The 26,186-nt window shown below is 36.1% G+C and overlaps 1 protein-coding gene across 2 annotated transcripts in view; it reads left to right on the top strand.

Annotated features, from left to right (window-relative positions):
- Positions 1–10: 10 nt before the first annotated feature.
- Positions 11–26,186, top strand: part of VRK1 (VRK serine/threonine kinase 1) — a 36,034-nt gene continuing 9,858 nt past the window's right edge. Inside the window, exons 1-12 of one of the 2 annotated variants that reach the window (XM_026849927.1) lie at positions 11–109; positions 6,655–6,816; positions 8,313–8,368; positions 12,668–12,737; positions 13,133–13,220; positions 14,643–14,751; positions 14,896–14,988; positions 15,939–16,071; positions 17,328–17,448; positions 19,035–19,093; positions 19,392–19,570; positions 24,269–24,323. In XM_026849927.1, the coding sequence (XP_026705728.1) occupies positions 6,660–6,816; positions 8,313–8,368; positions 12,668–12,737; positions 13,133–13,220; positions 14,643–14,751; positions 14,896–14,988; positions 15,939–16,071; positions 17,328–17,448; positions 19,035–19,093; positions 19,392–19,570; positions 24,269–24,323 (1,120 nt within the window). In that variant the 5' untranslated portion in view covers positions 11–109; positions 6,655–6,659. Of the gene's footprint in view, positions 110–163; positions 405–6,654; positions 6,817–8,312; positions 8,369–12,667; positions 12,738–13,132; positions 13,221–14,642; positions 14,752–14,895; positions 14,989–15,938; positions 16,072–17,327; positions 17,449–19,034; positions 19,094–19,391; positions 19,571–24,268; positions 24,324–26,186 lie in introns of those variants that run through there. The other variant, XM_026849926.1, reaches the window with a different exon arrangement.

Genomic DNA, 26,186 nt, shown 5'->3' with positions numbered 1-26,186 from the left:
CGATGGTGGGAGGTGAGCGGCGGGGCGGGCGGGCCGCCTCGGGGTCCCTGGCAGTGCGGGAATTTCGGACGGGGCGGAAGGAGCCGCGGCTGGGCCTGGCACGGAGGAGGTATTTGAAGCCGGCATCTGCTCTTGGAGTGTAGTGTTTGTCGGGGTTTTTTTGCGAGGCGAGTTTTGGGGCGCTGTTTCGCCTCCCCTTCGGCCTGCTGTGAGTCCGCGTTGCGGCCGGGTTTTCCCGCTTCCCGCGCTAAGTGGGCTGGTGATAACACCGCGGCCCGCTCGGGCCCTGTTCCTCCGTCTTCTCTGCTGCGGGAGTAGGAGAGGCACCTTCCCTGCCCCCCGTCCCAGCCCGTGGCGCCGGCGGCATCTCCCTGGACTGGCAGGGAGGGAGAGAATGGGGGCAGGTGGGTAAGAGCTGCTTCGGTTTCAGCCATGGGGTCTGCTGCACCCTCCCTTCCCCTGCCTTCATGGGCTGTTGGCTCTAAAGCTCCCTTTGGAGGCAGCGGCCTAAGTTGCTTTTCTTCGTGGTTGCTTTTCTTTAGTGCTAAGGGGAGGTGGAGTAAAAGCTATACTCGGTGCCATTTAGAGGTTTGTCCCCTTTAGGAATATCCTCGTGTGGCTAACAAAATACCATCTAGGCTGGGAGGCGTTCCTGAGTTTTGCTTTAAATAAAACTTTTTTTTTTTTAAGAAATACAGACCTATAAATCACAAATAAAAATCTGTAATTTTAGGATCAGAACAGACCTGTTGTGTAAGAACTGCACTAAACTGGTTTCTTTCTGAGAGGTTTCCCTTCACTTCCTATTTCTCCCCATTTGCCTTCCTTGTTTAAGACTTAGTTGCAGACAGGGCGAGCCCTGTTGATTTCTTTGGATTTCAATTTGTGTTAACGCTTTTATTAATTCATAGGGAATCTATGGGCCCTTTTTATCATTATCAAAAGTATAAAAGCTGTTGTGAAGCTTTCCGTAGCTATTATTGTGTCTAAAGACTTGTGCCTTTCTCTGTCCACTTCATTCTTGGGGATAATACCCAAATGAGGTGGGATTCTTAATGAATTTCAGAGCTGTTGATTTTTTATATAGTATGCAAACTATGAAAAAGTTGAGTGTCCCACTCACGTGCATAGGTACTTGCTGGTGGTTTGGTTTGTGAGGTAATTTGGAGTGACAGATGATTTGGTACTTTATAAAGTTTGGTGTGTTCTTTATTGCAATAACTATCTGAGTGATGCTCAGGATTTTCAAGGGAACCTTAAGTAGTGTTCAAAAGAAGAAAATGTATTATTGAGAAGACAATTTAAAATTAGTTAACAACGCAGCAGTTCCTCTTGTAAATGTTTCCTATCTCTGAACAAACTGCGTTCTTTTAAAAAAAAAAAAAAAAAAACAAAAACGTGTTTGGTTTGCCCACTATAGTGCTATTGTGATGAAATGCTTCTTATTAATTGTTGTCGTCCAATGTACATTTATTTATTCATTTTCTCTAAGAAAAGGTGTTTCTTAGAGAAAGAACTCTAGCGCCTCTTCTTCCAGGAGTACCATTATTTGTCAGATGTCTTAATTGCCAGGAAATGAGATTATAGTTCTACTCAAAATGCAACACTGATAGACCAGTCACAGACTGTCCTATTTATGCAAGAAAGTCTTTGTTTACTATCTACCTTGCTTGGTATTACAAGTCACTGATACTTCAGGTACTTTTTTTGGTGATCCCTCTTAAGAAACAGTTCTAGATTATTCAGAAGTCTTAAAGTGTCCTGTTCTTTCTCTCCCACTCCTTGAGCAACAGCTTGGTTTTGGTTTTTGTTTGTCTTTATTTTCTTTATTGTAAGCAGACTTAGATGTCTTGCTGTGACTGATGAACAATACTAATGACACACAGATTTCAGGTCATGCTGGGTCTACCTATTCATGAAGAGGAGCACAGGTCACCAGGAAGCCTTCTCTGTGTTGAGAATGAAAATAGGTCCTGCTGATAGAAACAACCAGAAAAGTGAGAATTTCCAGAGAATAAAAGAGGTGAATCAGGAAGAAACCTGCCACACTACAGAAATACTTTATTAAAAATAAATTTGATTTATATTAATTTTGGAGTTTATTGAGAATGAATGCAAACAAAAATTGAGAAGTGGCTATTCATATTTATTCTAAGAGTTCAAGTATCGCTAGAGTAGCAACCATTGCAGACATTTGTAAAGATAACGCCACTAATAGCACTACTGATACAAAATTGTCTGCATATCTCAAGTACAGTGTATTCAGTTTCTTCCAAGATGTTTTATTAGGGAGAAGCAGGAAAAATAGCCTTTGTAGTACCAAGAGGCTTTTGGAGAGAGTTTAGACAAATAGACTTCTGTTATTCATACATGTTAGTAGCAAAATCTTTGTTTTGAGTATATTGTAGCCACATAAAATGCTGCTGTTTACAATCATACACCTTGAAAATAGTTCTTGTCAGATACCTTAGCTAAGTAGGGTCAGGTCTGTTTGATACTTGAATGATAGTACAGTACTTGACATCTATGGCACTCTGTTTCCAAGGACTTCAGCATGGTTGCAGGCACTAATGAATCAAACTTCACAATACCAGTGGGATAGAAAATATTTCCATTTACTGATGGGGTGAGGTAATTGAGATGCAGGACAGTTAAAGGTGATTTTTTTTTTTTGGGGTGTGTGTGTAAATTTTTAAAGGTGATTTTAGGGAGAAGTATGCAACTTTATTCCAGTTATGCGGTGTACAGTAGGCAGTTCCATATAGTGTTTGCTGGTTCATAAATTTCCTGACAAACCTCTCACATTTGCTGTTTCATGAGTTGAAAAGCACATAGAATGATAGAATTCACACTAAAATGTCATTATCTTTTTTCATTATTTTGTCTTTTTTTTTTTTTTTTTTTCCCTATTTTCATGTAGAAAATTTTTGCAGTCTCCAGGTGGTTTTAGTTTCAATCTGTAGAAGATCTCTGAATGAATTTATCCAAATAAATGTGAAAGCATGTGCAGCCATTGCTTAAATATTTCCATGGGTAACAGCTTTTTTGCAAAAGAGTGAGTGCTTAGTATTGTGAATGCTGCCCATTGAAAGCGATCAGTGTTTGGCACCTATGGCCTACTGATAGTTTGACCAACTTGTAAGTAGGCACAGTGCCATCTTAGCAGATGGATATGAATATAGACAGCCAAGAAACCATGTATGTGTATCTAGTGTATTTGTTAAGGGCAGGGTTCCCAGCTGGGGACGTTCAAACTTATGTCCGTTTTGAATTTTTGCTTTTATGGATAAAGGGAAGTTGTTATTAATATACTTTTTTTTTTAAACTAAATACCTTCAGGCATACAGTTATTGACCACGTTAAAAAAAAAAAAAAAAAAGGAAAAAAAGAGGGAAACCCCAGCTCCTTCTTTGATACTCTTGAGCTATTTTAAGTAAACTTAATTCCTTTTTAAGCAAGGCTACTATTGAGATTCACTGTGAATGTCAAAAATATAAAGTGTATCAATAGTTTTATTTCACTGGCTTGCTAGCTTTACTGAAAAAGGGGCTACAAATTTTTTCACTTACTGGTCAGTAATGTGTCCAGCATTCAAGCACCTAAGTGCATCTGTCCAAGTCTTGCTGGAATTATTTGTAATGACACAGAGGTCAAAGGATACAGTCCTTCAAGTCCTCTTCATGTCTCTTATATTGTTCTTGAGGACAGTATGCTCATTTTGTGTATATTTTTGTATCCTTTAGATGACAATGAGTGTGATCTTGTCCCACATCTGAGTCATTAGGTACCAACAGTGCTGATTTTTGTACTTTCCTTTACTCCTTATTTGAGTCAGTCTTGGGGCTTCAGACTTCTGGTTTATTTTCTGATCACAACTTCTACTGGTTTCAGTGTGTCCTTTGTTTTAATCCTTTTCCTGATCTGGGTGTCCTGAGAAGCTGCTTAAAGGCCTGCCGTGATCATTTTGGCCTGCAAGTGTAAGACATCAACATGTAATCATTCCTACCACTCTCTGTTCCTTCTGAGGAACTTTGACAGCATTATGTTCTCATTGTTATGGTCTTAGCCGAGCTAGCTGGAATTTCGTTTGGTTCTTGAAAGTCTAATTTTTCTCCTGTAGAAAATCTGGAGGAAGAACCTTCCCCTAAGACAGTACAATATATATCATAATGAAGATTAAAAAAATAAAAAAAAGAAAAAAGATGAGGTATAGAGAGAGGAGATTCTTGAAGGGTATGGATAAAACTGTGGGGAAAGTTAGTCTTAAAATTTAACTGTAAAATGTCAGAACTGCATCTTGATTATAGAGAAGAATGTTACTGTATAGAACTGGAAATATCCTGGTTTGTGATAATGAGGAAGCTTGTTCAGTATAGGCATTGATAAATACCAGTTTCTTCTGGTGATGTGGATATTTCATACTACTGTGTTGTTGAAGTTACTTTTTTAACCACAGTAGGTATTCAGATGTGGTTCTATGACACAGAGCTACTTTTCAGATTAATAAGGACCCGAAAAAGCAGAACTTTTCTTTGTCATGGAATCATACTCCTTCTCTTCTGCGTTTATTCCTATACTGAATGACTGTGGTGTCAGCACGCTGCTTGCTGACAGAGTCTAGTACTCTCTGACCAGATCCTTTTAGATCTTCTATGTGTGGAGGGCATGATATTTAATATCAGATTTACTTGTTTGAAGATAGTTGATACTATATGGGATTTCTGATTTAGGAGAGTGATACAAAATATACTTAAAACAATACAACTGTAAATTATACTTGGCAAAATACAGCAATTGCAATACACAGTACCGATGTGATTCCCAGTACCGATCTCTGTAATATGCGCCCTGTCACTATGTAGCATCTCCAGCCCCCGGGAAGGAATACCTGGGTTGAAACCAGCTTAAGCCCGTTGGTCTCTTCGAAATTCTTTGCTAGTTTAGTTTTTATACTCTTTATGTTGGGCTGAGCCTCGCAACTCTGGCCTGGCTAACTCGGGGAGACATTTACACCATCATTTTATCCAATCCACTCAGCTGTTGTTTAGCTGATCACTTAAAACAAAGGCCACCCACTGGTCCTTTTTGTGTTGAGCTAAAGTGAGCTCCTTTGCATTCTCTCCAGTGCTCCTTGGGCACTTCACCCTTGCCCGTCTCCTGTTCATCCATTGCTGAGTTTTACTCGGTCACATTCCACCCTTGGGGTTTTGGTCAGCCATAACTGCAGACTCGAGTATTAGTGGACAGAAGAACATTTTCAGGAAACTTGACAGTTATAGGATTTATTAAGTAGAGAAATGGGTACGAACTGCTCTATTCAGATGTTAGTTGGCTGACAGACATATCTGGGGAAGAAAATTTCCCGAAGATACCACCCAGTCAGAAAAGAGGCTTGTAGAAGGGGAAATGCTTTTGGAACAGCTGTCATAGTTAAGTGGTTTTCTATTTGGAAAACTAAAACCAGAGTCCTAGAGGAACATTAGAACTGAAAGAGGAAAACTGATGTTGAGTAACTGCATTTGGCTTAGAGTTACTGTATTGAGTGGCTAGACTAATGGGAAAAAGATACTTTGCTATCCAGAAACTTCCTTGCTTTTGTATTAATATTCCTTCCTACTTCCGCAAGCAAAATAATAATAAAACCCCACCAGTCAGAATGGTATGTTTTAGAAAATAACTGTGGCTCTGTTTGTATGATTTTTATGTTCATAAGTTAGAGGGAAAGATCAGTTCTTTGTAAAGCAGATCGTGAAGGCCTTTCCTGTAAAGAGGTCTAGTGCACTCTGCTATATATCGTGGCTACATATTCAGCACGATGTTTTACTGAACCAAAATCTGGCTCTGCTAAAAACTTAAAACATTTATTCACTCAAAATGAGGCCTATTCTGGAGAAAGATGCATGTGTTTTGTACCCGTGGGCCATTATGTTATTTCTGGAATACTGATGATCTGAGACCTGAGGTTGGGAGAAGGCAACAGTAATATGTTTACATTTGTGATCTCAGAATGGGTAGTTATGTACTAGTTTGTTGACAATCTACTAAATACTGCCCTGTGAACAGTAAGCAGACTTTCATTTTTCTTGCTTGCAGTGATATAGGAGAAAAAATAATTGTTTGAATGGTTTAATTTTTTGGTGTGTGGTTTTGGTGGTTTTTTTTTTTGTTTGTTTGGTTTTTTTCTTTTACAAATAAGAGGAGTTCCTCATATTACTGAAGACTTGGAATGTATGATGCTCTTTCAATATGCACTTTTCGCTCTAAAAAAACTGATGAACTTTATTTCATTAGGTTTTTTTTTTCTAAGTTTAGACTTAAAATTGGTTGTGCTTGATTGAGTATGAGTATGATTCTGAGATTTTTTTTTTTTTCTAGCATGTATTATACAAGGTCTTCTGATAGTTTTTTCTTGTGAAGATTTTTGTTGTAAAATTTTTTTGATGCCTGGAAAAATTAGTTGTTTTTCACTTAGAATTCATGCCGATGAAACTACTTACTGTATTTCTCTTAGCATACCTTTGTAGTAGCAAATTAAATCTTAAACAATTCATGCTTTTTCATGTTTCTAGCAGATTTTTACATAAAGTAGGTCTGGTCAGTATGTAACATCTGCACTTTTTCTATTTTTCCTTTTCTTTCCTCCTCTCTGTCCAGGGAAAATGCCATATAATAAGAAGACTGCTGAAAAAAGAGCCCCTGCAAAAAGGAAACTTGCTGAAGTGTTTTCTCCAGGGGAGGTTCTAGCAGATACATCAAGAAAAGAGTGGAAATTAGGTGTCCCTATAGGGCAGGGAGGGTTTGGACGCCTTTACCTTGGTAAGTGTAGTTATTTTTGATAATGCTTTAAAATGGAGAGATGTTTATTCTTATTCAAAGCAATGAAAAATTGACCCTAAGTTAGAAATGCAGAGTGATCTTTTTTACTAGAACCTGTTGTTGGAAAACAATGACAAGAGTGGACAGATGGTCATTGTGAGAACTGAGGTTGTATGAGATTCCAGTAGTAGTTCATTCTTTAAAATCTTTATTACTTTTTAGCAGTGAAAGGATAGTTTAGTATTTATTTAAATTTGATTTTTGGTCTGTCTGAAAGAAGGGATTTTTGCTTGAGTGTCCTTATATCACAAATTCTGAACTGAAACTGTCTAAGCATATTCTGTGGAGTCTTCTCATTTGATTTTGACTTCGGTGCTGCTTTTGACTTTTTCATTGCCTTGTGAACTTCTGACCTAAGTCATATACTTTTTTTATGTAACCAGTGCTCAGAAAAAATTGAAAAGTTGGACTTCACAGTTTAAAGCATCAGCACAGATCTTGTTTTGCAATGCTGTTTACTGAATTCAAGGAAACCTGTAAAAGTGGATAGTATCCATTCCGTACTTAGTATCTCTGTTATTGGAACAGATGAATGGATTAGACAGGTCTTGAGGATATCTCAAGGAATTAAAAAAGCTTGATTGCCCCTAGTCATTTTCCAAACAGTTTTGAAGGGATGGAAGTTAATGTGCTCATGATAATAAGGTTTTATTTTGCTATATGTTTATGATCTTCCTTCTCTTGGTGAAAAAGTTGCACTAAATTCATACTGAGTTGAAAAAAAAATTAGTAATCTGTCCTGCTTTCAAAATGAACAGACTGCAGCATAAGTGGATTAAGAAGAAAAACAGGACCAGTGGGTGGCTTCTTGCCAAAGAAGCTCTCTACTACTTACTCAGCCTTGCTCAATGAGCTACTAAATTTACTGAGACTGGAGTTCCAGCTCACTCAAATTGTGTAGTACTTTGTGTTAAGAATTCCGGCATTGTTCAAGCCAAAGCTTGCTCACTGTTTGTTTCCCTATCATTTGCACAAAGCTGTGCCCCTGACTGTTCCTGTACTTTGTGCTTGCCTAACTTGGTGTCCTTCTGTCACAAATATCAACAGCTTAGCAGCAACAGAAAGTCACTTTTTGGACATGTGACATGGCAAAAGAGGGAATGTGTTTCTCATCTTTATGGCTGCAACTGTGTATGTTCATCACAGTCCTAGAAAATGAAAGAAATGCTGTTGAGTAGGGAAGAAGTTATTGAATAATAAAAGGCCTTTATTTAGTAAACTGTCATCCTCAAGCAGAAGGGAGAATGCAAGACCATACCATATAGAGTAGTCTTCCCATATAGAGTCATTCTCTTAGCAAAGTCTAAGGTACTGATAGATGTTCATGTCAATACTTAATTGCTTTCTAGTTTGTTTGTCCATGCTGCATAGCAAGTAAGTATATGTTTTGTGACAGTTTCCTCTCCTACTACTAATAAATGTTTCCTTTTTAACAGCTGATGTTAATTCTTCAAAGTCAGTTGGCAGTGATGCACCTTATGTTGCAAAAGTGGTAAGAGAGCATTTGAATCTACTTAACAATTTGAAAACGTTTGTTCTAGAATAGCATGTGTAATTTAAAACATCTTCTGAGTGAAAGTAATACGGTTACATAGTGCTGTTTAAAAGTAAGTGTGGTGATATGGAGGAACACTGCTGAGAATTGGGAGTCCTGTCTGTGAGGGTTGATAATAGAACATCAGTGGAGTTGAAAAAGGTTTGTGGATCAGATTCTGTTTCATTTGCTGCCTCCTGTAAACAGCCCAAATATCACAAAATGAATGAAATCTGGCTAGCTTTTGGAGAATTTCTGTGATTATGCAGTGAGTCTGTGTGAACTGTTGCTCACCGCTGGATGTTGGTAAGCTGACAGATGGCTTGGGAGTAGAAACAGCAAAACTTTGATTCCCGAGGTCCCCACAGATATCAAGTCCTTTATATGTTTTATCATAAAACACATACGTATTCTAATTTCTATTGAATTAAAATGACATTGAAACATAATTTTTTAAACCTAATGATTACAGAGAAGAAGCATTGTTGGTAGCTCATTTTTATCCCATTGTAACAAATCAGCAAATTCTTTTTATTAGTTGAAATTTTCTTAATGTTTTTAATCTTAAAATTAAAGAGATTTAACTTGATTTGGCTATAATGTTCTCTTCTTAAGGTATAAATTAATTTTTCTTAAGGTTTGTTAGGTTATTTTGTATAGATCCTACTACTATGTATGATTCCCTGATACAGTCTTAGTAAAAAACCTGAGGATGTGGGAATACCCGTAGTAGATCCAGACTGTTTATTATCTTGGTGGTACTTCTGGTCCTGTGACAACAGCAAATAACAGAAAACTGTGCAAGAGCTTCACAATGTAAAAAACTAGTTTTTCAGCACAATTCAGAACTGCAGCGTTTTAATCTTTTATTTATTAAGCTATATGGTGATAGTAAAATGCTTTACCACAATATCTGGCCGCTTATGTAAATATGGTAATACTTTTAACATTTGTTCCTGAAACTAAAAGATCAGGTCAATTTAGAATAAAATACATATTCGTTAGTATGTGCCTTTAATCTTGATATTTATATCTGCTGACTACAGGAAATTATAGATTACTGGTGTTGATACTGTTCAGACACCCCAAGATATTGTTGGTGATGACCCTCTTTCTGAAATGTCACTTGCTGAAGAGAGCACTGCTTATGATTCAAATGTCAAACTACCACACTTCCCACATTAGCGTACTGCTGCTGCCTTAGGTGTTTGTGGGCAGGGCACGCAGACCAGCAGCCTCAGCCTGCAGCTCTTGCATGGTGGCAGCCTGCTTTTGTGTGTCCAGCATCTGCCTTGGAGAGTAGGGAGTGTCCCACTGTGCAGGAGCTGTGGCCTGTAGAGGCAGGTAACAGACATTCAGGTCAGCAGCAGTGCCTTGCCTGTGGGAGGCATGGGCTCCTAATGACTGGCTCCTGCTGAGTTTGATCAGGAAGCAGAGTGCCATTTAACTTTCATGGAAGAATCCAGTTTGACTTGCTTGGAAAATCATCAGATAAGCATTATTTTATGCTGTGCATAATTGCTGTCCTCTTTCCCTGAGTTTGAAACCTGTCTACCTGCTGCTCCACTTTGGGCTCTGAATATAGGAAGAGTTGTTGTAACTTTTGGGTTGCTCTTATACTAGATTCACTTTGTTTCAGTAATTTGTAAATACCCCCACTGCTAATCTCCCAGATGACTACTCACTTTTAATTTGTCTTTTACAGTTTTGTCTTTATGGCAATAAAGAGTAGCCCCAGTGTTTGTGCTGCCCTCACAAATGACCCATAACATATTATGCCTCTACAGTCTAGTATAACACAACTACAGATAAGGGCCTATTTTCTGATGCCTGGGTGATTCCTAGTTGATCCATCAGCTGAAGCAAAGTGGTTAACAGCTTTGAACAATTATTAGTGTTTAACAAAATATGTGCTTCTATAGTAATGTTCTTCAAATTAAGCTATTAAAGTGGAGTGGAAATTAGCTTAGTCTTTGACATATCCTCATAGTATTGATGTCTGAGCAGTATGAAATGAGTCGCAGTTTTTATTAAAAGAAATGCTTTTTAACATGTGGACCTTTCAGATGTCATTGTTCAGGAGTGGATGTAGAGTTTAATAACACTTCATTAAACTGCTGACTGAAAAAGACCAGAATTCTTAAAATACCATGTGAAGAAACTTCTTGGGTTTTGACACGTACACAATAATCCCTTTCATTATGATATCTTTTCTAATTAGACTTTAATTTTAGTTTTGTAAATCATATGTTTAGAATGACCCTGGCATAAAGTTGTAGAAATTTGTGTTTGAAGTCTTATAAGATGACTAGCATGGCAAATATTGGACATCATTACATGATACTTTTTAACACAGCGTATGCATTTATTTATCTTTATATAGCATTAATGGTATTATGGGGTAGTAGCTTCATAGTCAACATGAAGATCTGTTTTGTGGTTAAATCATTTATTCATCCCCTCAAGTTTGAAAAGATAAGAGATTTTTAGCAATTGCTCTGACTAGATTAAGATACTTTTTTTCAGCACTGAGACATAATTTTTTGTGGAATAATTTATTTAAAGACAAATCTTTTAAGAATTTTTAATATCTACAGGTTTTTGCTATATTTTAGTAAGAAAATAACATTCTCCAAACCTGTGTGAATTGAATCAAAATGATATGTATAATTTATATTCTAATTTAGAGTATTAATGAATTATGCTACACAGAAAGAAGTGAATAGGTCACTTAACATTTGTCTGAGCTGAAATCTTATACTGCAGCTATTTAACCCTTCTCCTCTGTATATGTAATCTCTATATCACTAATTTGTTTTGATAAATAAACTAACTGAAAGTAGATACGCATGTCCCAGACTTTATGTGCATTGATCAGTTGGTCTAGTTGTGAGGGGTTGTTTGTTTTTTTTCGTCAGATTCATGACTTGAGTCTGATCGTTGGTCCCAGAAGGAGGGGCAGGAAAACTGTTACCTCAGCTTCATTGTTTATCAAGGCAATACTGCTGGAGAAGGTGCAGTGGAGATAGACAGTAGCTTTGTAATCAAGTGTCCAGGCCTAGGAGTGGTGCCTAAGCTGGTATCTGCTCTGGTTCTGACATCTTTTTACTCTGCCTCTGAGCCAGTACATCAGATGCACACTAAAGCCCATGTTCATCAGTGTGTTTGATCTCTGTCTTGTTTCGTTAATGTCGGACGGCAGTAAACCTCTGTTAGCTGAGTGGTAGTCTGGCCTTTAGTAATTTTCTGGATCATTGCATTTGCATTTAAAAGTTAAGAAGCATTTACGAATGATGGTGTATATCTTGGAGCCTTTGTTAATATGATTGTATTTCTGGGTTTCTTTACCAGTAATCTCATACTTTTTTTGTTTAGATTTTTAAGTGTAGGATATTCCATAACAGGTATTTTCACTGAGATAGAATGAATTTGATCATATGTTAGTAACTAGACTAAAATAAATGGTTTAAGCTTATCTCAAAATCAATCACTTAAAAATTGCAAGAGTTGAAATAACTTTTATTTTCTGCACTAAGTACTCTGCACTAAGTTCTGGAAATGTAGAGTCAAGGTTTCTGCCCTTTTGCAGTACTTGCATATTTCAAAGCTTTGGTGTTTTCAAACCAATTTCTCTCTTGCACTTTACTTGTAATGTGTGGTTACCATAGATTTGTCCCTAGAGAATGGAACTTGAAATATTTATGTTAGCTTAAATACAAGGTAGACTGAAGTCAAAATAGGTGTCATTCTTCTAATTTACTTTAAGAGAAATTGTGAAATCCTCTGTAATGTTTACCTTGATCAACTAATGTATGAAGGGAACAAAATATGTTCAGGAAGACTAACTTTTCTTAAAATTTTTCCATCAATTCATTTCAGGTGTTATTTTAGGCTCACTAATGTCTATTTCAGCTGATGAAATCCAGCTTTAATCTGGAAATTTGAGATAATGAATGTTGTTTAATGTTCTCTGGTAAAATTTTGCTGCCACTTATTGGCAATATTTCTATACATTTCAATTAATTTGTTGTTCTTTAATCTCTTGTTATGGGAAAGGATTCTTTGATGCCCTTAATGTTAAGGAATTTATAACAAAAATTTTAGAGCCAACCTTCTCTTATAAAAGGATCGTATTCTATTGACTTTATCAGCATGGTGTAGAGTATTTTTATAGGATGAATGTTACGTTTTGTGAGCTTTTAATAATTATTAGGCATTAACACAGCAGTTTTTAACTAATTTTAAATTGTCTTAAAGGAACCCAGCCAGAATGGACCTCTTTTTACTGAGTTAAAGTTCTACATGCGAGCTGCTAAGCCAGATGAAAGTAAGCAGTCTATTAAAATGTTTTTAATGAACTACAAGCATTTACGAAAACAGAGCCTACAGGAGTAAGGTCAAACTTTTAAGAGAATCTTTAGGTCATTTTCAAAATTGTTTTTAAATGAACGAAATCTATTTCAGACATATAGTAAAATTAGGGTTTTTGGTGTAGGATGCTCTTTATAGTTGTGTTGATGATATTGTCTAAATTGAAACTTTAGTTGAGTATCTATCCCTGCAATGGATCCACCATTAACTTTCCAGTATACTTTGCATGCAGATTTCCATGAAATAAGCAGCTCACATGTATGCAGAAACTCTAAGTGATGCGAGTACTTCCTTCTTACATAAGTCTCTACTGATGCGAATTCATGAACTTACCTTTATTTGTATTTCCAGTTCAGAAGTGGACTAAATCCCATAAACTGAAATATTTAGGTGTACCAAGATACTGGGGTTCTGGCTTGCATGAAAAAAATGGAAACAGGTGAATATATATTTCATTGGCATATACTGGGATTTATTTCATCCACGACCACTATGCCTTTTAACCTAATTTACTTTATAAGATGTGCTTACCACCTATCTTCATGCTGTTCATTTATGCTACGAAGTTTCAAGTTCATAACAGGGTGTGTTTAAGGAATAAATAGATAAATTTTAGTTGCTACTTGTATTTGTGTCTATTGTATTCTTAGTGATTTAGTTTCCATTTGTCTTGAACATAGCTGTAATACAGTGATGCTATATATGTGATTTAGAAGCTTTTCATATGTGAATTAAAATAGAGTTGACTGTTATTATATAAGTCTGAATAATATGACTACCTTTAAAGTTTTTTCTTGTGTGGTGTGCAATTAAAGAGTATTTTCACTCACACATATAAAGGACTTAGTGCTCTCTGTAAATCTATTTTATTTACCCTAGGGATAGCTTTTTTCCTTTATCTGTGAGCTAGAATAATTGCTAGTCTCATGTTAAATTTTTCTTAAGTCTGGAGATAGTTTTTAATATCGTTCCATGTCATAGAGGGTTTTTGTAACTTGGACTTGAATGTTATGCCTATTTATGTAACAGTTCTTGTTTCCTAGTAGGCTTTCTCTATAAAGCTATGCTGCAAAGGACTTCTAGTTCTCTGGCAGCTTATAAGTCAGGCTTTTTTGTGTGCACCACTACATAGGGAAGTTGGTATGTATGCCCTAGTGTGTCAGAAATATCATTGTTTCAGTAGATCCTCAACTTAAAAAAAAAAAAAAAATCTAATGTAAAAAAAGCCTTAATTTTGAGAGGCAAAAGGAAATGTAGCAAAATTATATTTTCCCCAAAATAAACTTTTCTTTCCATTCGGTCTTTAATGTGTGAGATTCTTTATTAAAGCTACTGAGAACTTTTACATTAATAGAACTAGTTTGGCTATAGCAATGAATATTCAGAACACCTTTGGCAAGTGAGAGATTTTTGGGTTTAATAATAGGTTAAAAAAGGTTGTAATAGATTTCAAGAAACTAACTTTTTTAAAGTAACCATGTTAAGTCACTTAGTCATTTATAAAGTAAAAATGTATTTCTGTAAGTAATTGATGCCTGGTTTTATCTATAGTGAATTACAATACAGATATACTTTTTTCTGTGGGTACTTGTTATTGTATTGCATAACTACCCAGGAACAAAAACCAGTTCTTTTGATGGACAGACTTTTGACTAGGTGATATAAAAAAGTTAAGAATTTATGTACATTAAAAAAAAGTCAAGTATTTCCCACATATTTGTGTTCTGTGTACCTGCAGTTTGTCTATTGAGAGATGTTTTCAATCAGTAATTTGTACAAATAACACATAGATAAAATACTTTCCTGAGTACAATTCAGTAATTTTTCTGTTTTGTTTTTTTTTTTTTTTCCTTGAATTCAGTTATCGATTCATGGTAATGGACCGATTTGGCAGTGATCTTCAGAAGATGTATGAAGAGAATGCAAAGCGATTTTCCCATAAAACTGTACTACAATTAGGCCTGAGAATAGTAAGTTTAAAAAAATAGATGATATATTTACAATTTGGCTTCTTTATGTAAGTCTCTCAGTTAAATCAAACTTTTGGGCTGAGTACAGGTCCTCTGCTGGATGGAGTTGGGTACTGCATTTATATGACTATTCTGTTTTATTAGCTTGATATTCTGGAGTACATCCATGAGCATGAATATGTGCATGGAGACATCAAGGCCTCAAACCTTCTTCTGAGTTACAAGAACCCTAATCAGGTATTTCTGATGCATTTTATTCCTCATGTTTGAAACCTTCTATTTGACAACACATGGAAGTGCTTTGAACCAGTGAAATCTAGCAGAAGCTCATTTTTAAAAATGTCTGTGGTAACAGTATTTCTGCTTGTCATTTAATTTATATATAGTTCATATTCTATGATTTTTTTTATGCATTTTGGTGGACAGTTATAAAATTGACTATTTGTCCTAAATAATATTCTAGAGAAATTCTCAAGATTAAAAAAAAGATTCTCAAATAGGCATTTGCAGGTGGAAGCTTAAAATTGTAGCACACTGGTAAATTATGTTTGCCTGTCTGCATTGTTGTCTCGTTCCTTTGTTGAAATCTATCACATAAGTATACTGTTACTTGGAAAAACTGGTCTTTTAAGTGTTGATTGTTCCATCTGATTTACAGAAGTCTTTAATTTTTCTGCATTTTTAACTCTCTTTACCATTCAAACAATGCATATTAGAGTTTCAGAACTATGTATTTCTTCTTGCCTAAATGTTTTAGCTCATGAAATAAGTAAAATAATCTCAGTTCTTTTAATATAGCTGTGGTATTAGTGAGAAGTCATGGTATGTAGTAGTGTTCAAATGGGACAGCTGACTTTGAAGAGGGTAGGACAGTAAGTGGATTTATAGTTCTATGAACATTACCTCTTTTTTCTTTTTTCCATTTATTCATACTGGTAGTAACTTGATGATGTTACTGTACTTGTGCACTGCACCAGCAAGAAACTACTTCCAGATCAGGCTGCTATATGGAAAACAGCAAAACCTGTCTGACACGTTGTTTTAAAATCATACTTAGTAATCTCAATAAAGCACTGAGAAAGGATCATTTAAAGTAAAAAAACCCTCAGGTTTTAATTACATTTATTATTTGCATTTTTTTGTATTTATATTTCTTTAATTTTGGATTTCTTTGTGAAAATTGCTAGGTGTACTTGGTGGATTATGGACTTGCCTACCGATACTGTCCTGAAGGAGCTCACAAAGTCTATAAAGAAGATCCTAAAAGGTGTCATGATGGAACTATTGAATATACCAGTATTGATGCACACAAGGGTGTGGGTAAGGATGTAAAACTTTGTTCTCAGCAATAGGCATTTGTGTATCCTTTTTATAAACTCAAAATACTTTATCTGCTGCACTGAGTTTTGTAAACAACCAGGTTTTTGATTCCATAAAAATAACTCTTTCTTCTCTATGGACCATGCTGGCATTTGTATTTTTTCCGTTAACTAACTTTTTTGTCACTATTAATTTACTGTATTTTTAACATAACTTCATCAAATAGATTTCCTCAATTTATAAAGGCTTTTAAGATGTTTAGTGTATTGCTTTTTATTAACTAAGTAGAAATGGAATAGTGCTTATGAGATCTTGATAGAAAAACAGGCCCTGTTTTCAGGAGATAGTTTGTTATCAACAGAACGTTCTTCCTTCGTATTTTGCAAAGATTCACAACATTCTTTATCTCAGTTATGGCTTAATATTTATGTTATTTTTAAACAAAACTGCATTTAATTCTGAAATACTTCATAATTTTGCCTATAGTCACATGTATCAAGAAGTGAGAAAAGGTTTAATGTGAAAAGGACCAGGTCTGTGACTGATTAAACACTGAGGATTTGTAGTGAACACCAGTTTTTTTCTTCATTCTTAAATTTTATTAGCATAAAAGTGTATCCTGCAAAAACATCAGTTGTTAAAAATGAATATTTACTTCAGGATGAACTGTTGCACCTATGCTTAAATGACTTGATTTGCCTATTTATACTTCTGGTGTAGTCTGTGGTCAATGTACATGTGGATGGTTTTTGGGGGTTTTTAGCAAGGGTTAGGGATCTGATCTGGTATTGTTCTCTGTTCCGTTTTTGGGCCATGTGTAATATTTCAGCATTGTGGAATATTTTTTTCCAGGAGATGGGGTTTTAACACTGTTACCTTCTTATAGAAGAAAGGAAGTAAAAACTGTTTTGAACAGAAAGTCAATCACTTCACTAACTTGCTCTATTTTTTCCACAATCAGAGTACTTAAAATGCTTCACAAATTGGGATAAGTGCAGCATGGCATATCCTTCAGTAGAAGAAAGAGCTTGATAAAGGATTTGAAAATAAAGTTATACTTCCAGATGTAGGAACAATATTTTTTCCTTTCTTGTTTTCGTGTTAAAATAAAGGAATAAGTAATAGATACAGTAGTGCTACATTGTTAGCATTAGCTTTCTATTGTGTTAACATATTTACAAATTTTAACTGTTGTTAAACTATGCATGTTTTATCTGCTGTTGTGGTTCTTTTTTTATGTGTGCATATATATTTAGCACCATCAAGACGTGGTGATCTGGAAATTTTGGGTTACTGTATGATTCATTGGCTTAGTGGCCATCTACCATGGGAGGATAATTTGAAAGATCCAAATTTTGTTAGAGACTCAAAAATCAGGTGAGAAACTGCTTGTTTGCTTTCTATTTTGAAATAGAAAATAGGAATGAATATGTCTTGATGCCTTGTACTTTCAGCATGTGCTCTTTTGGTGAGTAGGCTATTGTTTTGTATACCCCCCTCCCAGTTTCCCTTCATTGTCTCATGTATCCTTGGCTTGTAATTAGACTTGTACTGTTCTACTCTGTCATCTTTTGCATGTGTGAAATGCTTGTTTATCCACTGCAGTACTGTCACTTTAGAATACTGTCATGGGCAAGCCAAAAAGCACTCTTAGCAGAGACAGAACTGAAGCACGGAGTATGAGGAGCCTTTATAACACCATTCTCTGAAGTCGGCAGCAGGGAGGAGAACTAAAGGTGGATCTTAAATGTCTTTGAGTATTGTTCCAGCTAGAGTGCTACTAATGTGGGATTTCTAAATTTTTTTGTCCCTCTTCCTCACTGTTACATTCCTTTTATCTTCCTCCCACTTCCAGTTAACCCTCTCATGTCAGATATTTAATATTGTCGTGGTTTAATCCCATCCAGCAACGAAGCACCATGTAGCTGCTTGCTCATTCTTCCCCTCTCCCAGTGGGACAGGGAGGAGAACTGAACAAAAGTAAAACTCATTGGCTGAGATAAGAAGAGCTTAATAACTAAACTAAAATATAATAATAAAAACAATAAAATATAATAGCAATTACAATAATTAGAAGAAAAAGGAATATAACAAAAAGAGGTAAATAAAACCCAAGACAAGTGATGCACAATGCAGTTGCTCAGCACTCGCTGACTGATGCCCAAGAAACAATTTGCCCCTCCTGGCCCACTCCCCACAGTTTATATACTAAGCATGAAGTTCTATGATACAGGGTATCCCTTTGGCTAGTTAGGGTCAACTGTCCTGGCCATGGTCCCTCCCAGCTTCTTGTACACCTGCTTCCTGACAGAGTATCGGAAACTAAGACAATCCTTAACTTGTTGCTTAGTAGGTCTTATTCTAACTAAAACATCAGTGTGTTATCAACATTGTTCTCACACTAAATCCAAAATACATCACTGTACCAGCTGCTAGGAAGAAAATTAATTATCCCAGCTGAAAACAGGACCAATATGAAGAAAGCTGTCTCAGCATAGTAGTTTCTGTCTCATTAACAAGTATTTGTTACCTGACTTGTAACACTTCGGCCTCCATCACTTAGTGAAGCTCCACCCCTTCACCACAGATATGGTTTTGGCAGGGGATCTCCTCTGAATAATACCAGTTAGAGTCCTCTAGCAGGAAGAGGTGAGAGCATTGGTACATGAGGATTTAAAATGAACTGGTTCTTTTCCTTTAGTCTTCTACTTGCTTGCTTTTATAGGAATCAAAAACTGTTGAAGAAAAATTTACCATATTTCACATAGCCTGTCTGGCATTTGTCATGTTCTTAAATGTAATGCACTCATAAAAATGGCTGTACTAGGTCATACCAAAGGTTTATGTAGTGTTTCCTGTCTGTGACAGTGGCCCAAGCTTGGGTACTTAGGAAATCTGTCAGAATAGACAAATACTCAAACTTTGAAAGAAATAATAGTTGTGAACAATTTGTTTTTTTTCAGATGTAGAGATAATATTTCAGTTTTGATGGACAAATGCTTTCCTGGGAAAAATAAACCAGGTAAGAGGAACTGTTTTAAATTAAAATGCTTGGATTTGGCCTGCTATATTTTTTTACGATTGACTGTTTTCTTCATTGTAATGGATGTGTAAAAGAGTGATGCTGTCATCACTGCGTAATGAATCTTGGTATAATTTTTTTTCTAAAATACGTTGTAGTAAAGTCATAATTATGAGTTTTATAAATAACATTTTAAAAATAGCATAAGTAGTACATGCATAATTTCTGACTTTTGTGGTAAAAATGATTGATTAAAATGTTTACAAATAGAAATTAATTGGAGGTACCATTTCTTCAGATGAAATAACCAAATACATGGAAAAGGTGAAGCTACTGAGCTATGAAGAGAAACCTGTTTATCAGCATTTCCAAGAAATACTTCTTCAAGGTCTTAAGGCCATTGGGCAAAAAGATGATGGAGTACTTGACTTTGGCTTGTTCGAGAATGGAGACTTACAAACAAATCACATGCGAAAGGTCTTTACTCAAATTTATGTCAGCTTTTAATGCTTTTTTTCTCTTTGTGCTAAATAAGAGTTCAAGTATGAAGTACGAGTTCAAGCTGGATGTATGTGTCATAACTGCATCTAGTAGGAAATAAGTAAATAGTGAAATGTTTAAGTCCTACTCTTCCGCATTATTTTTCTAACTTCACTAATTATTATTAAAACTTAATGATGTTTATAGGTGTGCTTTCATAATAGATAATATCTTGGATAACAGAATGTGTGTGTATAGTTGTAATGACATTTGAACAGATGAACATTCGGTTAATTACTTATTTTCCTTAAATTGGTAAAACTCCAGATGGGTCAAAATACATCTAAGGTCAAATAAGTCTAGTTTTTGTTTCATATTAGTTTCCTTTCTGTGACTAGTTCAAAGCTTAGTTTTAACTATACATCTTTATGCCAAGTATTTGGTTCTGAAATTTACATATTGAATTCACTGATCTAATATGTTATTTATGAGTCTGAAGTATAGTGGTAGGCTAGGGTTATTTTATTCCTTGCATTTAAAAAGCGTTTAAGGCTAGATTTGGACTGCCATTTGAATACAGCATAAGAACCTTTTAAGCCTTGGGGAAATTGTGTGTTAAAACATATTTTTAAATAAAAAGTAAAAGTGGTCACATAATGGAACAAGGAATCATAGAATCACAGAATGGTTTGAGCTGAAAGGGACCTTTAAAGGTCATATAGTCCATACCCCCTGCAGTAAGCAGGGACATCTTCAACTAGATCAGGTTGCTCAGAGCCCCATCCAACCTGACCTTGAATGCTGCCAGAGATGGGGCATCTGCCACCTCTCTGGGCAACCTGTTGTACTGTTTCACCACCATCATCATAAAAAAACCTTCTTCTGTATATATATAGTCTAAGTAAGTCTATTCCTCTTTTAGTGTAAAACCTTTAGCCCTTGTCCTATCACTACAGGCCTATTATTATTATCCTGTACTTCAAACTGCATTTATTACTTATTTTCATTTGTCAATAACAGCTGGGCACTTCACTGGTTCCTTTAGCATGAACCAAGGAACTGAGAATTACAGTACAGAATAATGATAGTACAAGAATTTTGCCTGCTTACTGATATGATCAGCACTGTGTTAAAGATGGGCAAAAAAAGCACAAAAGGAAAAAAAGCTGTAGCATTTTAATGTCTTATGAGGATATATGTTCAGCTTTTCTTCTTCTTGCCCAGTAAATAGTACTTTGGCTAAAATCATACAGCCATGGTCTTTATACTATTTTCTGCTGAACTAAGTGTAAAGATCTGCCCAAAAGGGGAGTTCATTAGCATAAATTCTTCTGTTTCCCCTCTGGATCAACATGGCTTGAGACCTGTGGGTTGGGGGTGGGGGGGGGGAATTTTAATGGTTGGCTGGTTTCTTTGCTGAATAAGTTGGCCTGCTGCAGAGCCAACATCTGTGACCTTTAATGTCCTTGACCAATAGAGATAGCTGGTGCACATTTTCAATGGAATAAAATTTCAAAAATCTTACTACTTTAGCCAATATCAGTCAAGATCATTCCCAAAGGGTGTGATAGTACTTTTCTTACTAGCATCAATTAGAAGTTAGCTTTTACATTGGGTTTGTGAGGGGGTGGGGTGTTGTGGGTGGTGTTTTTTTGTTGGTGTTTTTTTTGTTTGGAGAAGGTTTGGGGTTTTTTTTACTTTGAGGAACCATATGCATAGTCAGCTTGCTCAGTTGTCACAAATATGTTCAAGCAGTTACATAAAACAATGAGTGTTACTGGCCCATTTGAATAAGTGTTTTCAGCTGTCTGCTTCATATTGCAGTGGACTTCATGCTAGCTAATCATGCCAGCTACTGCTAGAGTGCCCAGACAGAGTCAGATTGGTTGCCTGAAATAAATTTGACATAGTCTGCTTGCTTTTGACCAAATACCAGGTCTTCCTTCTATGTGGGATTTTCTAGGCTTTGTAACAGCTGTGGGTGTAGGCTAGGGTAGAAGAATAATTGTGTCAGTCCTCCTTCCAAGGGTGTATTTGGCACTTCAAGAATGAATGGAAGGACAGTCTCCAGCAGGATGTCTTCCTTCTCAGAATATACGTTTGGGAACTTGTGCTACTATGTTTTTTTGTCTAGGGAGTATCAGACATTAATGAAAGGCTAGGAGAACAGCAAGACGATCTGTGCTAGTTGAGAATAGCTGGACACTTAGATACACAGAGGAAGAGCATAGGATGCTAATTAAATTTAATGTATTTTCAGCTGTGACAGGAAGCTCAACTTGATGACTGAGTGTTTTAAGATAAGCTCCAGTTTCCAAACTCTGTTAGAAACTGCTTTCCATAAAGATAATTTACCACTGATCAGTAGCATCTTGCCTCTGAAAGCCAGTATCTTCTAGCACATGCTGAATTTCTTTTGGCATGCTTAATGTCTAATTTGGAAAAGAAAAATAGTCTGGCATCCACCCTTGAGAAGATGGTAACCTCTAATGTAGAGTATTTATGACATTTTGGCTGTACTGATCTTTTAATCACAACAAGTTCTAAGACACCTACTCCTCAATTTCGTTGGGGCAATCTACCATAATACTTTCTTAAAACTGTTATTTGGTGTTCTGAAGTTATGCTGTTTCATATCTAAGAGACAATATTTCTAGCTTCTGTGTAAATAAATTCTTAGAATGTAGGATTCTCCTGTGCTTTCAGCTTGTGTAGCTAATGGAGCCATGATGTGCATTATATGTTGCATATAAGCATGCTTGTTCTGGAATCTCAGTCATTCTCTAGTATTAGTATCTGGCTAAAACTCACAGATGTATGCTATATTAAAAATTAACATTTTATTTTCTATATCATGACTCAAGTTTCCCCAGATGTATAAGTAAATGAAATGCAGTCCAGAAATGTGCTGGGGGTTGGGATTTGGTAGTTTGTTTTTTTGGGGTTTTTTGTTGGTGTGTTTTTGTTGTTTTTTTTTTTTTCTGTATAGCAAGTGCACATTTGTGTTTGTGTGTGATATTTTATAATAGTTCTAGGAAAACAAGAAGCTGACAGTACCATGTGTTGAAGGAACTACCTGAGCTCTTGACTAAATTATTTAGGGCAAGGACTGCATCTTTTGTTTAATGCTGAAGAGTTGCTGGGAAATATTGGGAGTAAACTAAACTGTAAAAATATAGGTCTTAGTGATTTGGGGTTCCTTCTAATGTTTCAGATGCACAGGTGTTGCTTTTGTCAGATGAATGCTGTCTGATTTCTAGTGCTATGTAATTCACCTGCATCAAGATTAAGAAACCACTTTTTATTAAATAAGCTTGGAAACAAGATAAATGTATTTTGCTTTTTTTGTGTAGTATGTATTGGATATCTGTTTTTCTGATGAGCATTTAAAATGTTTTCTAGTACAATTGGGAGGAATGCATTATCTCTCATATAAAAGGAGTACAGTGCTGAAATAGTCTTCCTTAATTTTGGTCAGAATGAACAAAAGTGTCTGTGTTTATTCCTGCCTAATGCATCACAAATCTGCTGACATGCTAACCTTGGAGTCTTGGCTGGCGGTAATCAGTCCTGTGCACCGGCAGGAAAGATGTACCTAATGCACTCCATCAGTGCAGTTTGCATATGGAAGTTCTCACAGGGGAGCTGCCCTGTGCCAGCTGAGGGTTACCTGCCCACTGCAGTTATTGTATGTAATTATCGAACCAATCTGTTCAGCCCAGCAGGGTTTAGATGGTAATCATGAAGCAACACTTTGGAAAGGAAAGATGTAATGCACTCTCCCCTTCTTTCATGAGCTATGTGAAGTTGTAGCCACTTTTAAAGCTGTGTTAGTAAAGATCTAGTCTCACACAATTAAAAAAAACCACAAAGCAAACAAACCAAAACCAAACCCACTCCCCTCCCTCAAGGGAAAAAAAACCCCAAAACCCAGAAAATGTAAGCTCTTCCAGTTTTCCTGAAAGTTGGCTATGTCTGTTACAGATAGAGGTCAACTCATCCTTTGCAAAAATCATGTGGCTTTAAAAAAATAAATTTTTTCCATAACCATCTTACAAATACTTTGCAATATTAAGATTAATTGTAATACACAACTAATAACTGTTCTATCAGTTTAGAGGTTTTAAGATAATGTACCTTGAATAGAGTTCAGATTTTCCAAGTACCTCTCTTTGAAACAGAACTCGTAGCTGCTATTAGGTAAAAAAAAATAATGTATTGTCTGTGGGTGTTAGCTACTTTTAAGCTGTGCAAAGGAAGCCTTAAGTTAGGATCCAGGTAAACTTGAATTTAATGAGCTGTAATTGCTTTGTTAAAAAGAAATTAACATCAACTTTGGGTAAAATTTTTTTCTATTTTTTTTAAAGTGTTTTTTTTTTTTTCAGGTTGCTCCTTTTGTAAAACTTATTCAGGGTAAATAAAAAAAACCCGGCTTTTGGTCGTAAAAACTCGTGTTTTCATTTCAACTCCTAATGTCATCTGCAGATAGGGGAACTGAACTTTTAAATTGTCTGTTGCCTAGTGCTAGTATTCTTGCATTAGTATATGAATAAATTTTCTCTACAACTGGAGATGCTTTATAATATATTAAGAAATAATGCGTGAAATTGGGGAATTCCTTGTGAAGAGATTTTCTACATTTATACTTTTGTCTTTTCTGCTCCTGAGTTTAGTTACTTTTTTTTTTTTTTCCAGAAAAGAAGAAAGGCAGCAGCTGCAGCCAGTGAGAACACTGAAGCAGACATGGAAGGTATAGTATGAGAACTCATGGGTCAATACAAAGATGAGGACATTGTTTACCATTTACTTTTGTGGGCAAAACATTCAACTTGGGGGAGAAAAAAAAATATTGTCAATTAAAATAAATTTGGGTGGTGACAAAGAAAAACACGAAACCACCACCTTTTCTTCCCCTTCTCCCAAGCTCAACTTATTCACTCTAGACTCCTCTACCCCACTGCCTGCATTTTCCCCTCTGATTTTCCTCCCTCTTCACATTTTTTTCCCTTGCTCCAGCGTGGGCTCTCTCTTCTGGGCTGCAGTCCTTCAGGGGGAAAAAAATGTGGTTCAGTTCCTTCAGGAAATACCTCTCTGCTCCAGTGTGGGCTCACATGAGTTACAGGGGATATTTGCACCATCCTGAGTCTTTCATGAGCTACACAGAGTATCTGCTCTGGTGCTGTAGAGCACAACCTCCTCCTCTGGCCTTGGTGTTCCCTCTGCTGTTTTTCACTCTTCTCCCCACACTGCCACCCCCTGCCTGCCTGTCCAGTGGTTTTGTGTGTTATTAAATGTTTTCACAGTGCTGTCACAAACAAGTTGAACTCAAGTTTGGCCTACAGTGGGTTTGTTTTAGAGCCAGCTGGAAAGGGCTGTGTCAGGCCCAGGACAGCACCTGCGTTCTTCCCACAGAGGCCAACTCTGTAGTCTACCCTAGCTTGCCAAAACCCTGCCACATGGCCATATATACCCAATACAACCGTTTAGCAGTTTAAGTGATTTTGGTCTTTCATAATTTATTAGATTAATAAAATTGAAATACTTAAACTTTCTGTGTAATAAAGGTATGCTCTCCAGTTACATGCTGCCTAAAGCTGGTAGAAACGTTAGGTGATAAAAATTGGTGGTTACACCCTGCTCTTGCTGTCATTTGTTCTCTTCTCCATTCTCATTTTTGTCCTTCTGTCTTGTCCAACGCACTGTTGGAATATGATGACTCCTCAGGATTTTGTCATTACAGTGTGTTAAAGCCAGGGGCTAGCAGCAGAAGCTTCTAAAAGCAAGTATATTTAAAGTTGAGGAAAGGATCAGCTATAAGGATAGAAAATGCTGAAACAACATTTCAGATAATTTGGCATAGTTTCAGTGTTTTCTGGAAAAAGTCATGGACAGATGAAGTAGGGTTATTTTAAGTCCCCAAATCAAATCTTCAGTACATTTGTATGGGGTAAAGATTATGATGAGTGTCCAGTCAAACTCTTTTCTGGATCTAACCTAACTCCTTCATGTTAGATGTGAACTGAATTCAAGTAATTACAAAGATATTTTTCCTAAAGAATTTTTGGTTCAGACTTTTTAAGTAAAAGACCAGATGTTGTCTGTGGTCAAGTAGTCTAAAAATAGTAAAGTAGTAGCACTGAAGTTTACCCCAAAACAAATCCACGTGTTTAAAAAAGGTATGGAGTATGGCAGGATGAGAAAATGTAACATTTCAAAGACAGTGATGTTATTGGTAAGTTATAGATTTACCGTAGTATATTTATTCAAACAGTGTGGTACAATGTACAAGTAATTAAGGTAATATTATTCCAGAAGGTGACACTGCTCTGTTCATTTTCAGCTGTTCTCATAGAATTCTGATCATTAAAATCAGTGATTATTTCTCTTACTTGAATGCCTTTTGAATTGTTGACTTAAGCTTACTATGAATTTTCTAGTCTGTCAGTGGCTGAAAAAGTGTTAATTAGATTGTATTTGCTTTTGAGGAAGTACAGTTATTTGATATGATGCTGATGTTTATTCATAGTCTTAGCATTTTTAGATTTTATTTAAAACCTTATAACAAAATCTTTGATACAGGTCACTATTGTCTGGTTGTGGTTTGATACACGTG

The sequence above is a fragment of the Athene cunicularia genome (assembly GCF_003259725.1).
Source record: "Athene cunicularia isolate RWA chromosome 5 unlocalized genomic scaffold, athCun1 chr5_part1, whole genome shotgun sequence".
NCBI classification, from domain to species: domain Eukaryota; kingdom Metazoa; phylum Chordata; class Aves; order Strigiformes; family Strigidae; genus Athene; species Athene cunicularia.
This window is presented reverse-complemented; position numbering and strand designations above follow the sequence as displayed.